Consider the following 20,712-nt stretch of genomic DNA (forward strand, 5'->3'; position numbering starts at 1 on the left):
TCCATGTGGGATGAAGAAGGACAGAAACTGAGTCTTTGCTATCAAGTCACTGCTACTGGGATCCTGGAAAGAGGCGCCATGGCTTGCCCTGTCTGTGAAAGTGTGTTCATCAGGAGTTCCTCATTTTTCAAAATATAGAATAAAGAAATCAAACTGCGGAGGGGAAGAAGCTGAAACTTTCCAGCATAAGCTCAAAGGGATTGCTCATGTTTCCAGGCATGAACATAGATTCCTAGCTGGAATTCCTGGACTGGAAAGGAGAGGACTCAGCAAAGTTGGTGCAAGAATTGGCTGTAAGGATGGTTTTGTTCTTGGTGACTTGCTCTTTGAGTCATGCCTGAGAGCTCCCTCTGACAGCTACTTGCTTCTACAGCAAGCAAGAAAAGCCACTTGGTCGTAACACAACCAACCAGGCACATTTTTGATTCATTTATTTTCTCGTCCTAAATGCTAATAATTGGTAAACACATGAGAAAGAATGCTAAAATGAAAGAAGGCTAAGGTTTGTAGCACTGTGAAGTAAAAAAAGAGAAAGCATTATGGGCCAGATCCACAGTAGCTGTTTCTCTGTCAGTGACTTAGAAATTCTGTGTAAGAGCTGACTGCTGTGAGATGGATGTTCCTAAGGAAGTCAAGGGAACCAGCAGGTGATAATCTCTCCAAGAAAGCTATAATCATCTTTAACCACACTTGTAAAATTCTTTGTGATATATGGGTAAAACATCTTGATAGTGCAGAGTTTCTTTATTGTTACAGTAATTTAATATCAGGAAATTGGGGTGGATCTGTACCAAGAGTTCTAGTTGGGATTTACGGTGCACTTCTGAAGTGCTTAAAACATCCTCTCCTGCCTTACTTTATATCCCAAAGTAGTCTTGAGTGCACAACGTGGACTTCTCTCAGATGTGGAACTGTATGTCCAATCTACCAAACCAGACTAGAGCGAATTTGAAGTGAAAAATGTACAGTGTGAAGAGTCAGACTGACCCTTTACCTGCAGAGATCCACTCCTGCTGTAGTGTACATGATTGTATCTAAGTGGTCTGCACACATTCAAGCACACTGGGAGAGCTGGATTTTTCTATTATACTAATTTTCTATTCTTCAAGTCGTATCCCTTTTTAATATTAGGATAGGCTGTCTTAATGCCATAGGCCTTCTAATCTCAGTTCCACTGATTTTATGACTGGGCTTGCAGAGGCAAATCAGGTCAGGCTGTCCACGCTCAGCAGCACTGCTGGCAGGGACTGCCGTCCCATCAGGAAGTACAGGAGGCAAGTCTTCCTACCTCATGTTACAAAATAGTTGAGTGGCACTTATTTTTATGAATTTTGTCTTTCCCTGAACCAAAATTTTGTTCAGTGGAAGCTGGTGATAGAAAACACAATAGATTTTCCATTGTTTAAACTAAGGGACTTCTATTCCAAAAAAGAATTAGTGCGTTAAAGTATAGAACAGAAGTTGCAACATATGCATTAAAATAAGTCTGTCAGTCACACAAGCTTCAATTTCAACTAATCCTTGAAGGTATAGCCCCCCTTCAACTGCACAGAGCCTCTTAGCAACACATGGCTAGAAATCCATCCACTGATGCACTATTATCTGATGAGGAAATAGATTTACAGACTCTCTCTGTTGCCTGTTCTAATCAGAAAAGTAAAACCAAACTATAAATCCCAGGGGCATTGCAATACAATGTCGTCATTGTAAACCAGTTAATGACAGACTGGTTTAATCCCATCAGGCCCAGCCTTATTTTACTACAGTCCTTGTGCTACAAGCTGCAACGCTACAAGCACTAATTTTCAAATGGATTCCTCCTTTTATTGTACCAATTGTATACCAGGATAGGATCACTGAAATAAATGGAAATCCAACAGCACAGAAATACAATTTATGGCACAGCAGACTCCAGAGACCTTATTTTGCTCTCTTTGTCTGGTAGAGAGCTATGTACAAATACAACAAACATGCTGCACTGCTATTTTCTTCTTCTCTCTTTCCTTCATGGAGCTTTAGGGTGAGACTGAAATAAGTAGATATGCCTACACACTTATGAACCTACATTTATCTTTCTGGATCTTACTATAGGGAATTCTAAACAAAAGAAAAATCCACCAACATTACCATTCCTTACATCGTTCTTTATTCTAGCTTAGTAACGCCTTTGGGATACAGATCTCCTACGTGTTTCTGGACTTCACAATTTGTCTCTGTCAGAGACCAAATTTCCCACTGCAAAATCTTTGACTACACCTCACAGTAGCCCTTAAAACGCAATTTCCTAATTCACCATTTTTCTTTCTTTGCATGCAGCTACTTTTCACTTACGTAACTACTCCTCTAACTGGATTGTCTATCTACTGCTAATATATCCTGTTACAAAACTGATGGTTTTGCTATATTCTGCACATGTTCTGGTTAAAGACTGGCAATATTTCAACCCACAATTTAATTATTCTGTGTACTTTATGCTTTGGCAATTCTGTACTTTCAAATCTTCATGGCATGATGTATTGGAGTGATATATGGGTCAACGCATCTTTTTATCCAGCCAATCTGATATTATTAATTCCATCTACTCCCCACAGTATCATTATCCATAAAAAGTCTCCACATTACCATAACTGGATTTAGGGGGAAAGAGTTGTTTCCTTTGCAATCTTTTCTCGGTGTTCCAAAACCAGTTTCTTTGACTGTTAAGTAATACAAGTGTAATTCTATAAGAGCATGTGGGAATACCATCTATTTGCATGAATATTGAGTGTTATCTAGCAAATAAATAGGATGAATAATTAGGGGTTCCCTATTTATGTCCACAGTGTAAGAATAGGTAGAAAAAAAGGCACAGAATACTCAAAGGTAGACTCCCTCAAAGCTCATGTCCATCTGGAGTCATAATGAGAAAGTAAATACAATTTCTAGGAAGTACTTTTTTTTGTTGTTTGTTTTGTGAATGAGATGTACACATTTCATCTTCACATTAGCAACAGTTTTAATGTCTGTGTATCACTATGAGTTGCTGGTTTCGTTAATCCCCTCCAAAATCCACAAAAATTAAGAAACCTATGTCAAAGCACTGCTAAGGTGCAAATGACTGGGGTATTAAAGTCAGTTACACAATTATAGCCATTTTAAAGCTCCCGCTCCTGTTCCCATAGAAATTGTTTCATTTTACATGGGCTGCCTGTTGACACTCCCATGTTTCTGCTGAGAATATTACAATTAAAGAATAACCCAAAGCTACACGCAGCTACAGCACTTACACATTTCAATCAGTGTTATTTAAAAATGTAATATGGGCTTTAATCAGCATTTAGTTGTTGGCTCTGCCATAGATGGTCCCCCCGGTGCGAGGTGCACTGTGAGGTGGAATTTCTATGCATACGACAGGATATTGAATTTTTAGTACATCTGTACAGGTTCTTTAATTTTCCCACCATGAAAACTTCTCATCACTGTCAGTAATCTGTGTAACAGCTACAGTCTCCAGGCCCCTGAAAAGCTCAAAGAGGAGTAGCCTGTCTGTACTTAGTCCCTAGTTACCGCCTTCATTTAACATAACAAAGCAGCTTAAGAAAAGAGTGTTTACCTAATTAAGGATTAGCTAGCAAATTGCTGATTCCCCTCTTACAGGGAGCAAAACATTTCAGGAAAACCTGTGTATCTGTATTTTTAGTAGGTGGCACCTCTCGAACAACGTTCAGGTGATATCTTCAGACCATCAGTCAGTTTTGATGAGCCAAAATTGCCTTGTATCACACAGACACAGATACAGAATCATCATGCTAATGCCTTCTTTTCATATTTACTTTGAGACATTTTGCCAGGATTTAAAACACCCTTTCTTGACAGCTTGGACTGATCGAGCTGTGGAACGCTTGAGCTCTTTGCACCCTCCTCAGAAGATGCAGCTTGCTGCAGCAGTGCTTGTGCAGCCATGATCTGTATCATTTCAAGAGTGAGATTGAGAGGAAAGTTGTCTCGACCCCACAAAATGATGAGTTTCCAACTGAGTCGGCTCCCGGGGCTATTCACTGTGTCTTTATCAAGGAGGAGGGGAACAGATGGCTGTGGAGCCGTTGTAGGCTGCGCCGCAGCAGCTGCCGTCACACGTTCTGTTATGTGAAGGAAGCGTGAGGGAACTCGAGGCAGTTTATCCTCATAACTACATTACAGTGTGCAGAGCAGATTTACTGAGCATTAACCCGGCTGCACACAAGCACTCTCTAACTCCCATTGGATTGAGAGTAAATTTGGATCTCCTGCTCCCCAGGATAGTGTCCCAGTGCCTCGCTGTAGGCAGATCCGCACAGTAGGGAAAGCTGTACAAATCTCACTGAAATCACTCAGGTAATAAACATTAAAAACCCTGCAAAAATAAAACAAGCAGTTTAAGACTTAAATTGTATTTCTCTTACAAAGTTTAAGGCTATAATTATCTGATTTCCAAACATATACCCAATTCCAAATTTTATAAGCAAGTGCAGTTTATGTCAAGCCCCTCATGCTTCTCTCCAAAATCCAACAACTGTTTGAAAGTGAAGACAAATGTCCCTTAGGCAATAAGTTTATAAGTGATCACAAAACAATCTTTGGGCAACTACCGTAGCACACCTGCCAAGAGAAAATTCTTGAAGAATCAGAGGTGCCATTAACTAGGCTGGATGTTCTTTGTGCAACAGCCAAAGGTTACTAGAACTCTATATTCTCAGAAATTTTGTCTGACAGCTTGGTGCCCAGGCAGGGAGCTGATGTTCGTCTCTCCCTGCAGAGACAAACACGTCTTTGATTTTATTATCATTCCAGTCTGTATATTTGTTCCTGGTACACTAGTTTCCCGAAAACTTCTGTTTATAATTTTTATTTCTGAGTGGAAATATTGTTTTGGCCCTGGCAACCAGCCACTGCCAGCTTTGCTGGGGCTGTTCAGCTCAATTTCCATTTATAACATGTACACTGATACACGGGGCTTTATAGCTCTTGGTTAAGGTTTGCTAAAGAAAACATGAAGAGTGTGCTGGTTTATCCTCTAAATAGAAATACTTTAAAATACGTTGGCAATTAAAATTCGGTTTTGATGTAATGCTGTCTGGGCTACACTGTAAAAACCACTAGATGGCACTAGATGAAGGGCATTTAAAAGAACTGATTTGAGAGAAAATTATATTTAAAATATTTAAGTATCCACAGACAGAGTACTAATTGCAGCTTCATTAATGCAAAAGGAATTAAGTGTTTTGAAGCCAAGCTTCATCCCACTAATACGACGTACTAACCCTTTCCTAAGTGAGTACAACCGCTGGACACCCTCAGCCAAGAGACCAAAGAGAAACAATGTGATTTCTTGACACTTAAGAGTGCCATTTCAACCTCATTTATCTATTTTTGCTTCTGTCTTTGCCTCTAGCAGGACATGAGTACACTTCCAGTGCCAGACAGCAGCCAACCTTGCACAGCACCGCTGACAACAAGCCGTTTCACTGTCCAGTGTTGTCCTAGGCGCAATAGGGAAAAACATTGCAGCAGGGAGGACTTTCCGTGCCCCAAACTTTTATCTATCATGTAAGAAAACCTGCAGTAGTCCCCATGCAAAGCCCATCAAGGTACAGCTTCTCGCCCAAAGCAGTCTGGTGCGCCAGGGGCAGCTGCCCTCATGCAGAACTCCCGCCTGTGGGGAAACAGCGCTGGAGCCTAAGGCTGAAGGGAAAGGAAAAAACGGGAAAGAGAAAAAGGGGCAAGGCCACTGCGACGACTGCCCCCGTCCCATAGCGGACCCACCGCCCTCAGGGCCCGCCCAGAGGCGGGAAAACACGGCCCACTCCCGCGCCGGCGCCCTGAGTGCGCCGGCGCCGCCCTCCCCGGGAAAGGCTCCCCTCCCTCCCTCCCTGCTCCCCATTGGCTTCGCCGTTCCCCGCGTGACCCACCAGCGCTCGTCTCATTGGCTACATCGCGAGGTAAAGGGGCGGGACGGGCGGAAGGTACGGCGGCGGCGGGGGTGGGTTGTTTCCGGTGTTGTGCGCGCGCTGGGGCCCGGGACGGTCACGGCGGCCGCGTGAGGTATACGGGGTTGTCCGCGCGCGCTCCTGCCACCGAGAGGGGCGGGGTGGGCGTGCCTCAGGCGGCGGCGGAAAGAGCGCGGGTGCCCAGGCCCGGTGAACGGGGCAGGATGAGCGGCAAGGACGGAAACGAGGAGTTCTACCGGCAGCTGCAGCTCCAGCAGCAGTACGAAGCCAAGCCAACCGAGGGCGAAGGCGAGGGCGAGTCCGACCCCTTTACCTACGTGGACCCGGCGGACGGGGCTGCTTACGAGTGGGACCTGGAGAAGAAGGCCTGGTTCCCCAAGGTGGGTGTGGGAGACCCCCGAGGAAGGGGGAGAAGGAGGAGCAGTTGATGCCGGAACTCGTCGGTACAGAAGTGTCCGCATTCAGCCACATCGTGTCTGCTGCGAGGTCTCAGTAGCACCAAAACACTCATTTTTACAGGAAAAACCACGGTGTTGTCTCCGTCTTTGACTGGCTGCGCTGTTGTGAGGAGCTGTGTGTTGCGTGTTAGCGGAGAATCCGTAGAGTTGCTCGGGCCTGGGATGAAGTCACGGTTATATTTGTGACTGTTGCTCGGGGGTGCCTGGGATGTGTTTAGGTCTCTGTCACAGTAGCTGTGATCTCTTTGTGGGCAGTCTAGAAATGAATTAGTATTTTACGAGATCTAGATGAAAATAGAGTGGTATTGTCCGTCTTTTACTATTATCTGAAAATTATGTCAGATAAGCGATGTGTTGTTCCATCTCCTTCAGTCTTAGAAATGCACTTGAAAAATAAGTGTTTGTCTTAGCGGCACTCCACAGCATGGAAATATGTTATACCTTCTGGTTTTTTCTTTTTTAATTTAGTAAATATTTTAAGTATAAAATATGATCTTGCTGTGATAATATGGCTCTTCAAGGGGAGAATGAACATAGATTTAATATGTTGAGCCAATCTACTGATATGCAAGTGAAATAGTAGTTTTGTTATCATATAGCAATGAGTGAGGGCAATCACTTAATTTAATATTAAGACATTTTATGGTATTTACTTGATGGATGTAATGTGCCAGTTCTAGCTTGTGACTGAATTCATTGCAATTCAGAGATCTGAGTGAGAGTGAAGCCTGTAGTGCCAAGTTTGTGTGTAAACCTAGGAAGGTGTCTGTGGAGCAAATGGCGTATGGAGGGGTAAAAATGTGAAAAATCCAGACTCACAAAGTGGAGCAGTGGAGAAGTGAGTATTCCTGGCTCCCTGTGGGGTGCTATATCCAGTAAGCACAGTAACCTGTAAGAGGGTTCTTCCTGTTTTGATCCCATTTCTTCCCCTTCTCACCTCTTTTGAAATGTGTCTCTTCTGAGTAGCATTTGTCTTTCCTAAGTGCTTTTCTTGTCTCTTCTGTCTTGAGGAGGAGATAACATTAAGGGTTGGACAGGTTAAATAGAAGCAGCAAAGTTCATTAGTAAATATGATGTATAGTAGAAGTTGGTGACCTATCCATGACCCATAGTGCTGCACAAAGATTCTTTACCCAGCTGGATGTCATAGTGTATTATAGTGTTTTTCAGGTTACTTCTTTTGGCTGATGATTATTAACAGAATGTTTTATCCAGGTAAACTGAAGAGACTGTTGTAACCAGAAGCTGTACTTCTTTCTCCACGAGCAGTAATAAAACTTTTAATCTGTTTCTTGACAAAAGATGAAAATATTCTGACTGCTCTAAGTGATCGTTATCTACAGACTGGGATTGCACTGCTGCTCTGCTTTGGGAATACAGTGTCTGCTGAACTTGCGCTAAAGCATATTTCACAGCAGTGCAAAAAGTGAACGACACTAATTGCCAGCATTCCCCAGAAAAATTTGGAGACAATCAAATATTTAACAGAAGCAATTGTAACCTCGTTTATTACTTAATTTTTTTTCTTTCAATGGTACTGTCTTGATGAATACCAGCTTTTTTAGTGCTTCACAGACATAGCACAAAATAACATGTGGAATGCATCTGCTGCTTGCGTCACTTGCTGTGAAAATACAGACATTGGCTGTCATCTGCAAGCACAGGGTATCTGTTCTTCATTTGGTTAATCTATTCCTTTCCATTTCAGTGGGACCAGCAGTTAACTACATGCTCACATGTCCTGTAGTATTGTGTTTCTTTTCCTATAAGCTTAATCACCCCAAACAGCTTGACTGTGTGGGTGTGCAGGTAGGACTGATTTCTCTGTGATGTTCTCCACCAGAATGGGATTGAAGCCCCCAGTAACCAGTTTTGTGAGTGCTTGTTTCTCATAGTCATGGTATGATAGAAGTTCCAATAAAAGCTGCTATACGTGTATAAGCTTCTCTGTGCTTGCAAAAAAAAACCATTTTAAAGTGAAGTAGTGGTAATGGTTATATGGTAGGATGATAGCATGTTATGCAAAAAACATCTTTGTTACTGAGTGGCAAAATTTGATAGTCCATGGTAGGTAATTTGCTAAGAATAAATGGGAGGTTTACACAGAATGCAGTTCCCCCAGAAACTGCAAAATAATCCTGTTGCAGGTTTAATCACTAATTTACCAGTAGGTTCTCTGATGAAAATTAATAATGCTGTTCACCAGAAAGTATAGAAGCTTCTTAATTCTCTGGATCTCATCAACTGTGACATTAAGGATTTGCTAAGATTGCTAATGTCAAATATAGTGAACCTGATTAGAGCACAGAGTCTTCTTTTCTTCAGTAAACTTAGTTGTACTTTTTCTTTCTCATGATGTTCTGTTATGTCATACCTGTAAGAGCAGCCATTTACATTCTTTATTGAGGTGTGTGGCAAATCTTGTTTAGCCTAAGAGCTATTTTGTGCTAACCTTTAAAGTTAGGAGGCTCCATGGCATCTTGCATTATTCCTGACAAGCCTGTTACTGTCAATTTTGCATTTCTGATCTGTCATAATGAAATTCTAGAGTTGAAACATCAAGTTTCAAATCACAATGGAATATAAGAGATTACATTTTCATCACTGACACTTGAAATTGCTCTCTTACAATAGCTTAATGGCATTAAGTTTTGTTCCTTTTTGAATACAGATGAAGCAAGTGCAGCACAGATCAGAATCAGATAAAATTTTCAAAGGTCAAGGCTCAGTTTTGAGAAAAAATATTTCAGGGTGTGTAACTTCAGAAAATACTTCATAATGCAGGGATGCTGACAAATGCAGCTATGATGTATCTTTGTGTGTGATTGCTAGTGGCTGGAAGTACTGGATGTAATTTATGGGGGGGGGATTGACTGCTAAAACATAGGCATTGGCCAATCTTATATTTTATCCAAATATAGTCTCTCTCTGGAAAAGAGCAAACTAATTCTTTAACTATTAGTAGGATATAAAGTAAAGCCCGTTGCCTTAGATGCAGAGTGTTAAGATACATCTCTGGTTAAGTGCAATATTTACTGCCTGTCAGCATAAATATAAGTCGTTTCTTGAAGTGATTCCATGAAAAGGCAGATGCCTGCAAATGTCAGCCATTCATCATCTGTGGATAAGTTGTTGGCTTACCATCAGTGTTGCTTTATCTCTTCACCATGGCTAGGAGCACTTGGTTTCTGTCCCTCAGGCAGATCCAATTCCCATGAAAAGCAGAAAGCTTGGTTTGAAAAATGTCAGAACTTGTGAAATGTTTGTGTAAAAATTTCTTGTGCTGTATGGAATTTATCTTCGTCTAGTTCAGGAAATGCGTGAACTGGTTGTTCTTGTTGTGTGTATGGCTTTGCAAAGATCATTTAAATAGTTTTATAATATTGTTATTTTCTATGTTGACAGATTAGAAAATGACAGTCACCTAATTAACGTTAAAATACAAACCTGAATTTATAGTTCTTTGAAATTTTATATTACTTTTCCTAATTTCTTTTCAGATAACAGAAGATTTCCTGGCAACCTATCATGCCAACTATGGCTTCCATGCAGATGAGACAGACACTTCATCTGCTTCTGGTACAGCCGTTGAAAGTAAGCAACCAGTAAGTTCTAAGACATCAGGAACACAACCATCAGCAAATGAAACAGGACGAAAACAAACGGATCCAAAACAAAAATCAGAAAAAAGGAAGCTAGAGCCAGGTAAGTGACAAAGCACTTCCCTCTGTGTAGGCTGTGACCTGTATTGTGCTGAGGGAAAACTGGCAGTTGATTGTTGTTATCTGGTACAGCAAAGATAAGGTTGTGCTGGAAATTTCCAGAATGGTTCTAAAATTGTATGGTGCTTCATAGGTATCCTCCTGAATTTGTATACAAGGGGGGGAAAGCAAATTAAGGCATGTTCAAAGTTTCCCTGTGTGCAAGCAAAAAGTCTTACAAATCTGATGGAATATAAATGTGTATGCTCCCATGTTTAATATATTACCATAACTGAATTAAACTCTTGTGTTTAGGGTGGTTTCATGTTGAAGAAGACAGAAACACAAATGTTTATGTGACAGGTAAGTAATAGTGTTTATTTATCTACTTTGAGCTAAAGATGGTAAAAGGGACTCATATATGTCTCTAATATTATATATTCAGTCTGTCACTTGCAAGCTACTTAATGTTGTGTTCCTGACTGCATAATGTCTTTGTGACCTTTAAATTGCAGAAAGAAGTAGAAGGGACGTATTTCATGCTTTTATCTGTTACATGAGGTATTCTGTGAGCTGTGTCAGCCAAGTCACTAATTTATTCTTTTATAAGAAAAATAATTTCTGCAGGCTTTTAAGGGATAGGATAATGACAAGTTTATAATGAGATAGGGCCTCAACTATACGCATTGCTTAATCTATAATTTTCATTTGCTCTAACAAATAATTATTAGGTAAGAAGGAGGAAGTAAAAAAGAGTTTGCAACAGTGAGAAAGTAATGTGAAAACTCAGATGAAATTATCTGTGCACCTGTTTTGGATGGTGGGGTGCTATCTCTAGATGTATATACTTAGGTACACTTGGTGGTTGTGAGCAGTCACAGGAGCGCACATACTTGCATTTTCAAAAAATCTTCAGGCAGGCCAAATTAGGATGGGACATCCACATAGTTTTCTCATCCATTTTGGTTTTTTACTTATCCTCAATTCAGAGTTCAGGTCTTAAAATCTCTATACATAATCAGTTACTCTTTTTATTGGATTTGTGAGTGGAGAAAACAGTTGTCTGTTTATAGGTTGTGTTCTTATGAGTTTTTTTTTTTTTTTTTTTGTCTCTGATACCTAGAGGTGCAGTGGAACTTGAAGCTTGGGCAGGAGAGTTACATTTGCAGAGGCCTTTGTGTCCACTGCAGTGTTGATGACATATGTGACAGTGAAGCTCTAGGTGTCCATACCAGGGAGCACAGAGATGTTTCTGTGCATTACACCTATTATAAAGTACAAGGATTTTCAAAATACTGGTATGAAGTAATGTGTAGAAGGTAAAGCCCAAGGGCAGTGGTTTCATGCAGTGTATGTAGAATGTCCTTTATTTTGATATCTTTCATTTAAAGAAACACTATGGGAACATTTGTTCACAGAGGTTTTTTTTTAAGAATCGATCATACTCAAGCCTTCTGTTTGAATTTATTTTGCAGGTTTGCCTCCAGATATTACAAAAGATGAATTTGTACAAGTCATGTCAAAATGTGGTATCATCATGCGAGATCCTCAGACAGAAGAACACAAGATCAAACTGTACAAAGATAAGGAAGGAAATCTTAAAGGAGATGGCCTCTGTTGTTATCTGAAGGTCAGTGGTGCACTGAAATTCAGTTTTCCTTACCAGTGAGGCCACGTATAGCCACTGTTTCAGAATCACGTTCAGAAGATTATTGAAATCTAAAGCATGATTTGGAATATAGGTGTCTGTTTTAAAGATTTACTCTGGAAATGCCCACTTACCTCATTTGTTTCCTTTTATCCAACCCCACCCTCTGCCTGGAAATGGCCATAATACCTGCTGAACATGTCTCTGCATGCTCCTGTCTTGGGTGCCAGAGATTATGGGCTGAAGTGGGGGGCTCCTCACCTTTTAATTTGAAAGTATGCCACTGTGTAATCAAGAATACAAAAACAACGATCCAGGAAGGAACATACTGTAGTCCTGTATTTAGAGCTTTTAGTCGAGAACTGGCTTGTTCAGAACTGTGCTTTCATTCTTTATTAAGCTATAAAAGTTTAGGCTGCAGTACTATTTTTTTGTGTTTCACTTGTGAATCATTTGGAAAGTTGGTGATTGCAAATGCAGCCTGCTTTAGTTCTGCAAGAAGCAGCAGGCAGAACTAAATGAAATGGCATGTAGTTTGTGCTATTTTTGTAATTGTAGTAGTTAGGGCTGTGGAGTGCACAAGCATAAATACAGTCTTCACTCTAAAGGACTTTTAGGAAAACATTAAAAATTACTTCAGAGTCTAAACATCTGCCATTTGTGCAAAAGTGATACAAGTTTTACAGGAAATCAGTCCCCTGAGGTCTTTTTATTCTTGCTTTTAAGTTCATCTGCTTGCTTGGATATTGCATTTAGTGTTTGTGACATATTTGAATGAAATATATGCAGCTGCTTTTGGAAGTATTAATCAATTACAACAGGAGTGAAGAAATACTATGTTTTGATCAGGAAAGCGTTGCCAGCTATGTGTCAGAAGACATCAGTATGGTTTTCAGTGACAGGGACTTGATTCTTAGCACAGTATACTTAATGACATGTTATTGCAATACAGTTCGACCTTGCCATGCGCTTTAAAGTTTGTGCTGTTTATCTTCAAATAGAGAGAATCAGTTCACCTTGCTTTGAGGCTTCTGGATGAAGCAGAAATCCGAGGCTATAAATTGCATGTGGAAGTTGCAAAGTTCCAACTGAAGGGGGAGTATGATGCAAGCAAAAAGAAGAAGAAGTGTAAAGACTACAAGAAGAAGTTGTCTCAACAGCAGAAGTTTGTATTTTTTATTTCAGTAGAATATTGCTGGAGTTCTAAGTGCTATTAGTAAAGTGATGCTTTCTTTCAAATGCAATGCTAAGTTATGCCAAAATTAAAGTATTTCCTGACAGTGCAATAACTTAACTGTTGCACGTTTAAAGGGGACGAACTCCTAGATTAAGTGTTGATATAATGAACTTCTTTGTGATTCACACATTGAAATAATATGTAGGGAGCAGTGGTGCCTTCAGATGTAGAAGAAAGTACTATGGCTCTGGGGAAATAAAAGACTCTCTTCCTCAGTGGATAAGAGCATGCAAGTCCTGTCACGATATCTGGGCTTACTGCTGGAAGGTCATAATACTCTGGCTGCTCACATCTATTTAGTGCCATACTGCAGTAGTTGCAAAGGGCAAGAAATGCTGGCTGCCACAGGAGCAAATACTAAAATACCTCTGTAGATTCCCAGACATCTCTCTCTGCTATAAAATATACTGGGGTTTGAGTTCATTGCTTTTGTCAATTTAAAAATGTTTTTCTTCCTTTTGGAACCAAGAAGATGCAGATTAAAGAAGAAAAAAGTTTGAATATAAGACTTTCAATATTTTAATGAAAGCAACATTCCACTTAACATTGTAAATAGTAATGCAGAAATGTTTTCCCATAGTTAAAGGGAGCAAAAGCTATTTGATATCTTATCAATTAAAGCCAGAAGTAACTTGAAATGTATCTGCCCCGAAGATACACTGACAGTTCTTGCTGTAAGAAGTCTTCAGTGTGTAGGCAGGTGTATGAAAATTATGAAATTGCATTTGACAGCAATTAGTGTGAATAAAAGGACTGTGTTCCTTTTGAGTTGAAGAGCATAAGTTACTTGTAGAACTACTCTCATTGGAAATCCAAGTTTTCGTCAGCTAAAGTAGCAGGTATAAGGAGAAACTTAAGATTCCCCCCCCCCCCCCCCCCCCCCCCCAATGTATGATCTTGAGATTTGAAAGTGTAAGTAAACGTGTGGGGTTTTTTGTAATAGGATATGAAGTAGGCATTTCTCTGAGAAGTAAGATTTGATGTAGGAAGGCAAAGTCCTAGAACAGATGTGCTGGGTTACATGACTAGTTTGTGTTAGTGGCTCTACACTGGGGAACAAAATACATCTTGTAGTAATGCCTATGTAAGAGTCAAGGTGTTCTTGCATGTTCTTTTAAATAAAAGCAGTTAAATTTTACAAAGGAGAATAGTGGATCTCCTTTTTTACAGAATAAGTTAGGAACAAATGGTAAAACACTGACACTTTAGTTGTAGTTGAAAACGGCTGGTTCCTTTATCTGTGTTGATATTAGGAAGGAATTAATACTTCACAAATATTTTCTCAGTCTTTTAAAAAATAGTTTACTTTGAAAAATTATTTATATTCTCTCTATGAGCCTTTAAGTACCTTAAAACCTCAAATGCTTTGTAGGAGTAGTAAACATGGCTAATTACTGCATTTTTTAGAAGAGTAACTTAACTCTTTGTGTCAAAATATATGGTAATATATTGCAAGAAATGCCAAATTAACGATTTTTTTTCAACAAATACTTGTAGAAACTGAAGAGAGCCGCAACAATATCTTCTTACTGTTGATTCATTTCATTAGACAGCTGGATTGGAGGCCGGAGAAGAAAGATGGGGCAACTCGAATGCGGCATGAACGCATCGTTATTATCAGGAATATGTTTCACCCCAAGGACTTTGAGGTAGGAAGATGCAGTTTGCTTCTGTAGATTGTGCTGTTAAAAGTTATCATTGTCTGAACTTTCTGCTGTACAAATTGTAGCAAAATTCTAAGCAGATGAAAATAAAATTAAACTTGTTGTTTGGGAAGGATGTTTTCCTGTGCCAAACATCTGCTTTAAATTCATTCATCTCTCTGCAAAAGCAAGAAAAAAATGTTGGTAAGAATGTATTTTTCAAATCAGGGTTTTTCACTGCCTGAAAAACCTATATATCTGACAATATTCCTTTCTGGGATCAAAAGAGGAGTAAACAACAGTAATTGTTAAAATGGAGAAATGAGCACAAAAAAGCTTTATTAACTTGTAGTATTTATTAAATTCAAATAAGAGCTGTCTGCCAACTCCCAGGTGGCTTTGAAAATGCTGCATAACAGCACTTAATTTATGGACTCTTAACAGACTGGCAGATGTGTACCACTGATTATGGAGCAAAAATAAAGCTGAAAGAAGTGAGTGCTTGTGTTTAATTAAAGCTGTGTAATTGCTTTGTAGGAGGACCCTTTAGTGCTAAATGAGATAAGAGAAGATCTGCGGACAGAGTGTGAAAAGTTTGGTCAAGTAAAGAAGGTTCTCATATTTGATGTAGGTATTTTTACAGGTTGTGTTGGCAGAATTGATGTAATGTGCAAAGGTGCAAAACATTTAGGCTGCTTTTAATATGAGTGGAGCACTTATTTGGGTGTGTTTATTTCATGGAAACTTGACTTAATCTTTCAGTACTTTAAAACTTTTGGAACTTAATGTCTAAGCGCCTGTCTACTTCAGCATATGTGAAGGCAAGCTACCTCTTCCCAGGAGCTTGGATACATGTCACAAGTTTGAAAGTGTATGGATACAGTATTTGTAGCTAAGCTAGCTGAAATATTTTTTGTTTTCCGTGTTCAAAAATTGTGTTCTGTGTGCCGGTAGAAAAACATATGGAAACTTGAAAACTTAACTTTTAAAATACAATTATGTATGATCAAAATGGAGCTATGTCCTTATTGATTTTATAAGACAATCTAAAGGGTATTGGAATAAATACATTAGTTAGAATATTATTAAATGCAAGTTGCCTGTCCTTACAGAGGCATCCTGATGGCGTTGCTTCTGTGTCATTTAAAGAAGCAACAGAAGCTGATCTGTGCAAGCTGACTCTAAATGGAAGGTGGTTTGGTGGCCGTCAGCTCAGTGCTGAAACGTGGGATGGTGTAACGGATTATCAGGTAGCCTTTCATGGTTCTGTTTTATCAAGTATGTCTTCCAAACAGTAAATCTGATTGAATTCTAGGAGTGATTGGCATTCTTGTCCCCATACCCTTCCCCTGCTAATCCCTGCATTATCTTGCTTCTCTTCAAAAGCTGTAGAATGTCTCCAAAAATCATTCTCAATTATTCAGCTTAGCAGAAAATTAGAGGACCTGTTTGAGTACTGAAAGTGTCAACTTAGAGGATTAGCCACTGGATGTACAGATCATTAGCTCACAGTCAGCATTGAGATATTTCTGTAATAGAAATATTTGTTTAATTTTATCTTGTAAATACTCATTTTGACAAGTATGACTCTGTAATGATGTGTATAAACACTTCTTTAACAGGTGGAGGAGACTGCAAGAGAAAGGGAAGAAAGGCTCAAGGTGTGGGAGTCATTTTTAGGGGATCCTGATGCAAAGGAGCAACAGACTACATCTGATTTGGATTCTGCGTCAAATGATGTTAAACTGCCCGAAGGGAAACAACCTCCAGAGGTTAATGACACGCCTAAGGAGGATGCAAATGATGAAGCTCGTAAGAGGGAGAATAGTGATGAGGGTATTAATGAAGATGGAGCTCCATCCACAGACAGCAGCCTTGCAGGCAGTGATGGTGAAGCTGATACATAACACCTTTAATACTTTATGAAAGCATGATTTTTAGGGTGATGTTTGAGTATATCACTTTCTTCAGGGTGACTGTTGACAATATTCATGTGAATATAGGCATATTAGAATGTCATCACCTGTGTGCTTTGAAGTTTTCATTAAAAGCAGTATTTAATGAGGTTCTAAAAGTTTGTATTAATTGGCTGTTCAGGTAAAGAAACTCAAGTTGCCAAGAACGCAGTAAAACTCATCAGGCTTCTTTTGTTCTAGCTATGCTTGTCAGTGTTTCATCATGTGAGTGTGAAATACGTTCCAACCCTTAAGTTTATGTAACTATATGTAGCTTCAGTAATGCAAAGCTTTTACAAGATTTATGGATTGTACTGTTTATTTTCCTGTACCCCTTGGAACTCAGTATTTCAATAATGTGTGTCCTGATATGTTGGATCATTTTATGGAACAGGTGCTGTGATACATATAGGGTGAATGCATTGGATGCATTGCTATGTATTAGATGGCAGATGATGAATAGTATCAGGTCACAAGCTTAAAGAAAGTGGCAGACAGTGTTCACATAGCAGCCCTAGGGCAAACTGAGTGAAGATAGGTTATTAAATCACAGCATTCAGCAAATTGTTTTTTTCCTTTCCCTGTTTAGATCTTCTGGATGTTGGATAGAGGCTGGAATTATGTCAAGGAGACTAGAAATGCATGAACACTCATATTCTAGGCAGATTGGTCTTAAACTCTCATGGTCTGTATGCAGTAGGTATCAAAATAGGCTTTGGATTTTTGTGGTGGCTTTATTAGTTCTTGCTTTTATATTGGAGTAAGGAGTTTTGTTTAACTTTGTTAGCATGATGAGTATGAGTTCTCAACATTTTAGTTTAGCTCTGTGTGCTCTTCACAGTGGGGAGGATCTTCCATACTTCATAAAATTTAAATGGCAGCTCAAACTACAGCTGGTTGTGCAAAAGTTAGTATACTTTAAAATACGCTTTCAACTAATGCTCTTATATGGAAAAGCAAATGCTAGTCCTCTTCAAAATATTTCTGAAAGCAAGGACTTAAGAGATAATCTAACTTTAGATATCTTAATAAGTGGCAGGCTTTCAAAAATAACTGGTTGGAGCTGTTTTGGACATAGTCATTCTTAATTTAGAATTCCGTTATTTTGATAAGTAAGGATAGAAGAACACTGGTTTAGGCACTAAACAATTAAAAATTGATAGCATGCTGTTCATATGGATCGTTACCAGTACACATTTGCAAGGATGCTCTTTTGAATTTTTTAAATTCATATTGGATTACAAGAAACTATAGATGTTAATTCCTGTATTTCCATCACAAGGTAATCAGAGTACTCTGAAAATGTTATTTTCAAACTTTGTGCTCTGAGACTACCATACAGATTTTTTCCTGAAGTCTATATGGTTCTCTAAGTTTATTTTGTTGGGTTTTTTTAATATATGTAGTCAATATGTGTGGGTGACTATGCCAACCAGAGCATCTCAGTTGTCAGTTGCCACTGTGGTTATAAATTACATCTTTTTGTGACAGAAAGAGCTGTCATATTTGAATTCAGGGGTTAAAAGTCTGGGGGCTCATAATACGCTAATATGACAAATTTCCCATTTTGAGTTGCATTATAAAGAAGAGATACAGCTCTCGACAGCTAAAATAAGTCAATTTTCTCATCTTTCCAAGTGTGTGGACTGTGTGTTTCAGCAAAGCAGGTGTTTGAAGAATTCAGGGAATCTGGAACACTGCCTGGTTAGTAGCTGCACATAGTGGTATATTCAGATACGTTTCTGGGTTGTGTTGATTCTGCCTTAGTTATTTTTATTGGTAATAAGCACCACAGACCTTTGAGAACTGGAAGTGTTTTCATATGAGGAGTGTAATTCAGTGTGGTATTTCTTCCAGTGCTCCTTTTTTCTTCCAGCTTCTAGACTCCAGTCTTTAGATTTCTTACTCTTGTGTTTTGTTTGCTTTTTTTTTTTAAGGGAGCCCATTTGTGTAACACTACACTGTTAAATCACCTGTTTTACAGTAGAATGACAACTGATATAGGGAAACTTGTGGACAAATATATAAAACTTGTAAAGTTCTGTGAAGCCTTATCATGGTATCAGATACGGAAAACAAGGTTAGTGTTAATGTTTGAAATAAGACTTTGAAAAATAAGGAATTATTGTATGGGCAGTAAACCTTCCTCTCTCCAATTAATGTGCAAATTTGACTGGCTTGCTGCAGAAGTCCTTTCTTAGTCCTTTCACCTTCTCCTTTAGACTTCACACTAAGGTAGAGTACTAACAAAGACTGAGACCAAATGCTTTACTGGCTTTCCTATTAACTAGGATTATTAAAAAATAAAAGCTCTTTTTCCATGCAAATACAGTGTTCTCAAGTGTGGCATTATACTCAAACTCATATTTTCCTTTTGTCCACCTCTGTTTTCCACCCAGTAAAATGTAAAAAATATATTTTTATAATCTATTAATTGAGTTACTGAGGCATTTAGTAGTCCAAAGAGGTTAATGCAGCTGTGACTCTTTTCAGCAGATTTTCATTGAAACCAGATTCTTTAGATGTTTTCCTTTTTGAAGTTATTTATGAAATTACTTTGAATTTATGAAATTTTTATAAATCAATCTGAACAGAAATCAAAAATTTTCACAGGAGTTAAAATTGCTATTTTTAAGTATGATTATGAAATTCTTATAGTATAGAGCAGTAATGTTTAATTAAGAAATTTTAACAAATCTGAACTAACAGAGTTGCTTTTTAAGTGCACACATTTTTCTTACTGATCAGCATCATACGTAAAGTGGTAAGAAATTAAAGCCTTAAAGGAATTTTCACTTTATTTGTTCTGTAATTAAAAGGGTTTTCTAATTACTTTTCTTGCTCATTAGAAGTGACTAAAACAACCTTCTTGCTCAGTTTCTAAGGGTTTTTTAAGTCCCATTCCAGTGTTCCAGTATACTGCATGTTCCTCCATCCCTCTGCTTTTGGTGGGAGGTTCATTTTAAGAGAATCTGTCTCCTTTCCTCTGTATATGATGAAAACAGTAACTAGCAGCAGGCTGAAACAATTTATGGATAATTATTTTTGCTCAGTTTTGAACTAGAGAAATAGTTGTTTCTACCAATTCTCAGTGTAACAAAATGGATGTGAAGCCACTTAAATACAATACGACAGAGTATTAACTGACCCTTTAATATAATCTCACAGAATCACTTTCTGAACCATCCAAAATCATTGCTTAGCTTCAGGATAAATTGGTAGTTTGCTTCAGAATCAAATGCCGTTCAGTGGTTTGCTGAGAAGGAATTTTTATGGAGTTACAGGTATTCACCAGAGATGACATGGTTTGAGGCGCATGGCCTCAAAGGTAGACACCTGGAAACAAAAAGCCTCAAAATACAAGCCTTTCTAGAAGGCTTTCTCTTTTTTTGCAGGTTCTCGAATGTTCATATACAGGTGTAAAGAGAGAATTAGTTTCATTTTGCATCAAAATGTTTATCTGTTTCTCCTACTGACTTTTAAAATTTTTTTTAATTGAATTTCAGTCCCTTGTACAGCTTAGGTTTTGTATAAGGATTGCAATTCACTTAAAATCTTTAGTATGTTAAATGCAGTGCATTTTAGCTAAAACATATCCTAGACATTATTCAGTTAAGGTAAACCTATTAACAATTACAAATAATTAATTAGCTTGATTCACTTAATAAAACTTGAAGGTGTTGGATGCTTCATAGAAACCCAAACTTGCCTTTCTTCAGTATTCATACCTTGAATTCTTGAACCTAAACCAAACCAAATTTAGAAAAAAAAAATTTAAAATACATTCCTATAGATTTTAATTGGATTTTAACTTCTTGTTTTTATTTCTGCATTTGAGGAAACATACTGCAGTATGGTAAATGAATGCTGTGAGTTGTGTATTTGTGTTGATTTGACTTGTGTGTATTTCAGAGCTCATTATAGCTTGACATCTTACTGTCAGGATACTCTGAAAGTTCTGTAAAATATTTATAGAATTATGAAACCTTTTGCAGCAAAATGGTTTTTTGCTCATTCTGTAATATGAAAGTATATTGTTAGATTAAGCTTTTCAGTAAGTAGACTTGGAATTTTTTCTGACAGGTGATTTTTTTCAATAAATTA

General features: G+C 38.5%; 1 protein-coding gene across 1 annotated transcript; it reads left to right on the forward strand.

Moving 5' to 3' along the window:
• Nucleotides 1-6,041: 6,041 nt before the first annotated feature.
• HTATSF1 (HIV-1 Tat specific factor 1) lies at nt 6,042-18,935 on the forward strand. The gene is made up of 9 exons (XM_082289413.1): nt 6,042-6,346; nt 9,925-10,129; nt 10,441-10,488; nt 11,601-11,755; nt 12,775-12,938; nt 14,560-14,659; nt 15,191-15,280; nt 15,766-15,903; nt 16,276-18,935. Exons 1-9 carry the CDS (start codon nt 6,170-6,172, stop codon nt 16,558-16,560), a joined length of 1,362 nt encoding a protein of 453 aa, XP_082145539.1. The 5' UTR covers nt 6,042-6,169; the 3' UTR covers nt 16,561-18,935.
• The last annotated feature ends 1,777 nt before the right edge of the window (nt 18,936-20,712 follow it).

This window comes from Coloeus monedula, assembly GCF_965178545.1.
Source record: "Coloeus monedula genome assembly, chromosome: 12".
NCBI classification, from domain to species: Eukaryota; Metazoa; Chordata; class Aves; order Passeriformes; family Corvidae; genus Coloeus; species Coloeus monedula.

What these genes read in the sequence shown, in the direction of transcription:
- HTATSF1 (XM_082289413.1), top strand. Translation starts at nt 6,170, where the DNA reads ATGAGCGGCAAGGACGGAAACGAGGAGTTCTACCGGCAGCTGCAGCTC. An exon ending in AAGTTGTCTCAACAGCAGAA is followed by an intron (nt 12,939 to 14,559) that starts GTTTGTATTTTT and finishes TCATTTCATTAG; the next exon opens with ACAGCTGGATTGGAGGCCGG. An exon ending in AGAAGGTTCTCATATTTGAT is followed by an intron (nt 15,281 to 15,765) that starts GTAGGTATTTTT and finishes CTGTCCTTACAG; the next exon opens with AGGCATCCTGATGGCGTTGC.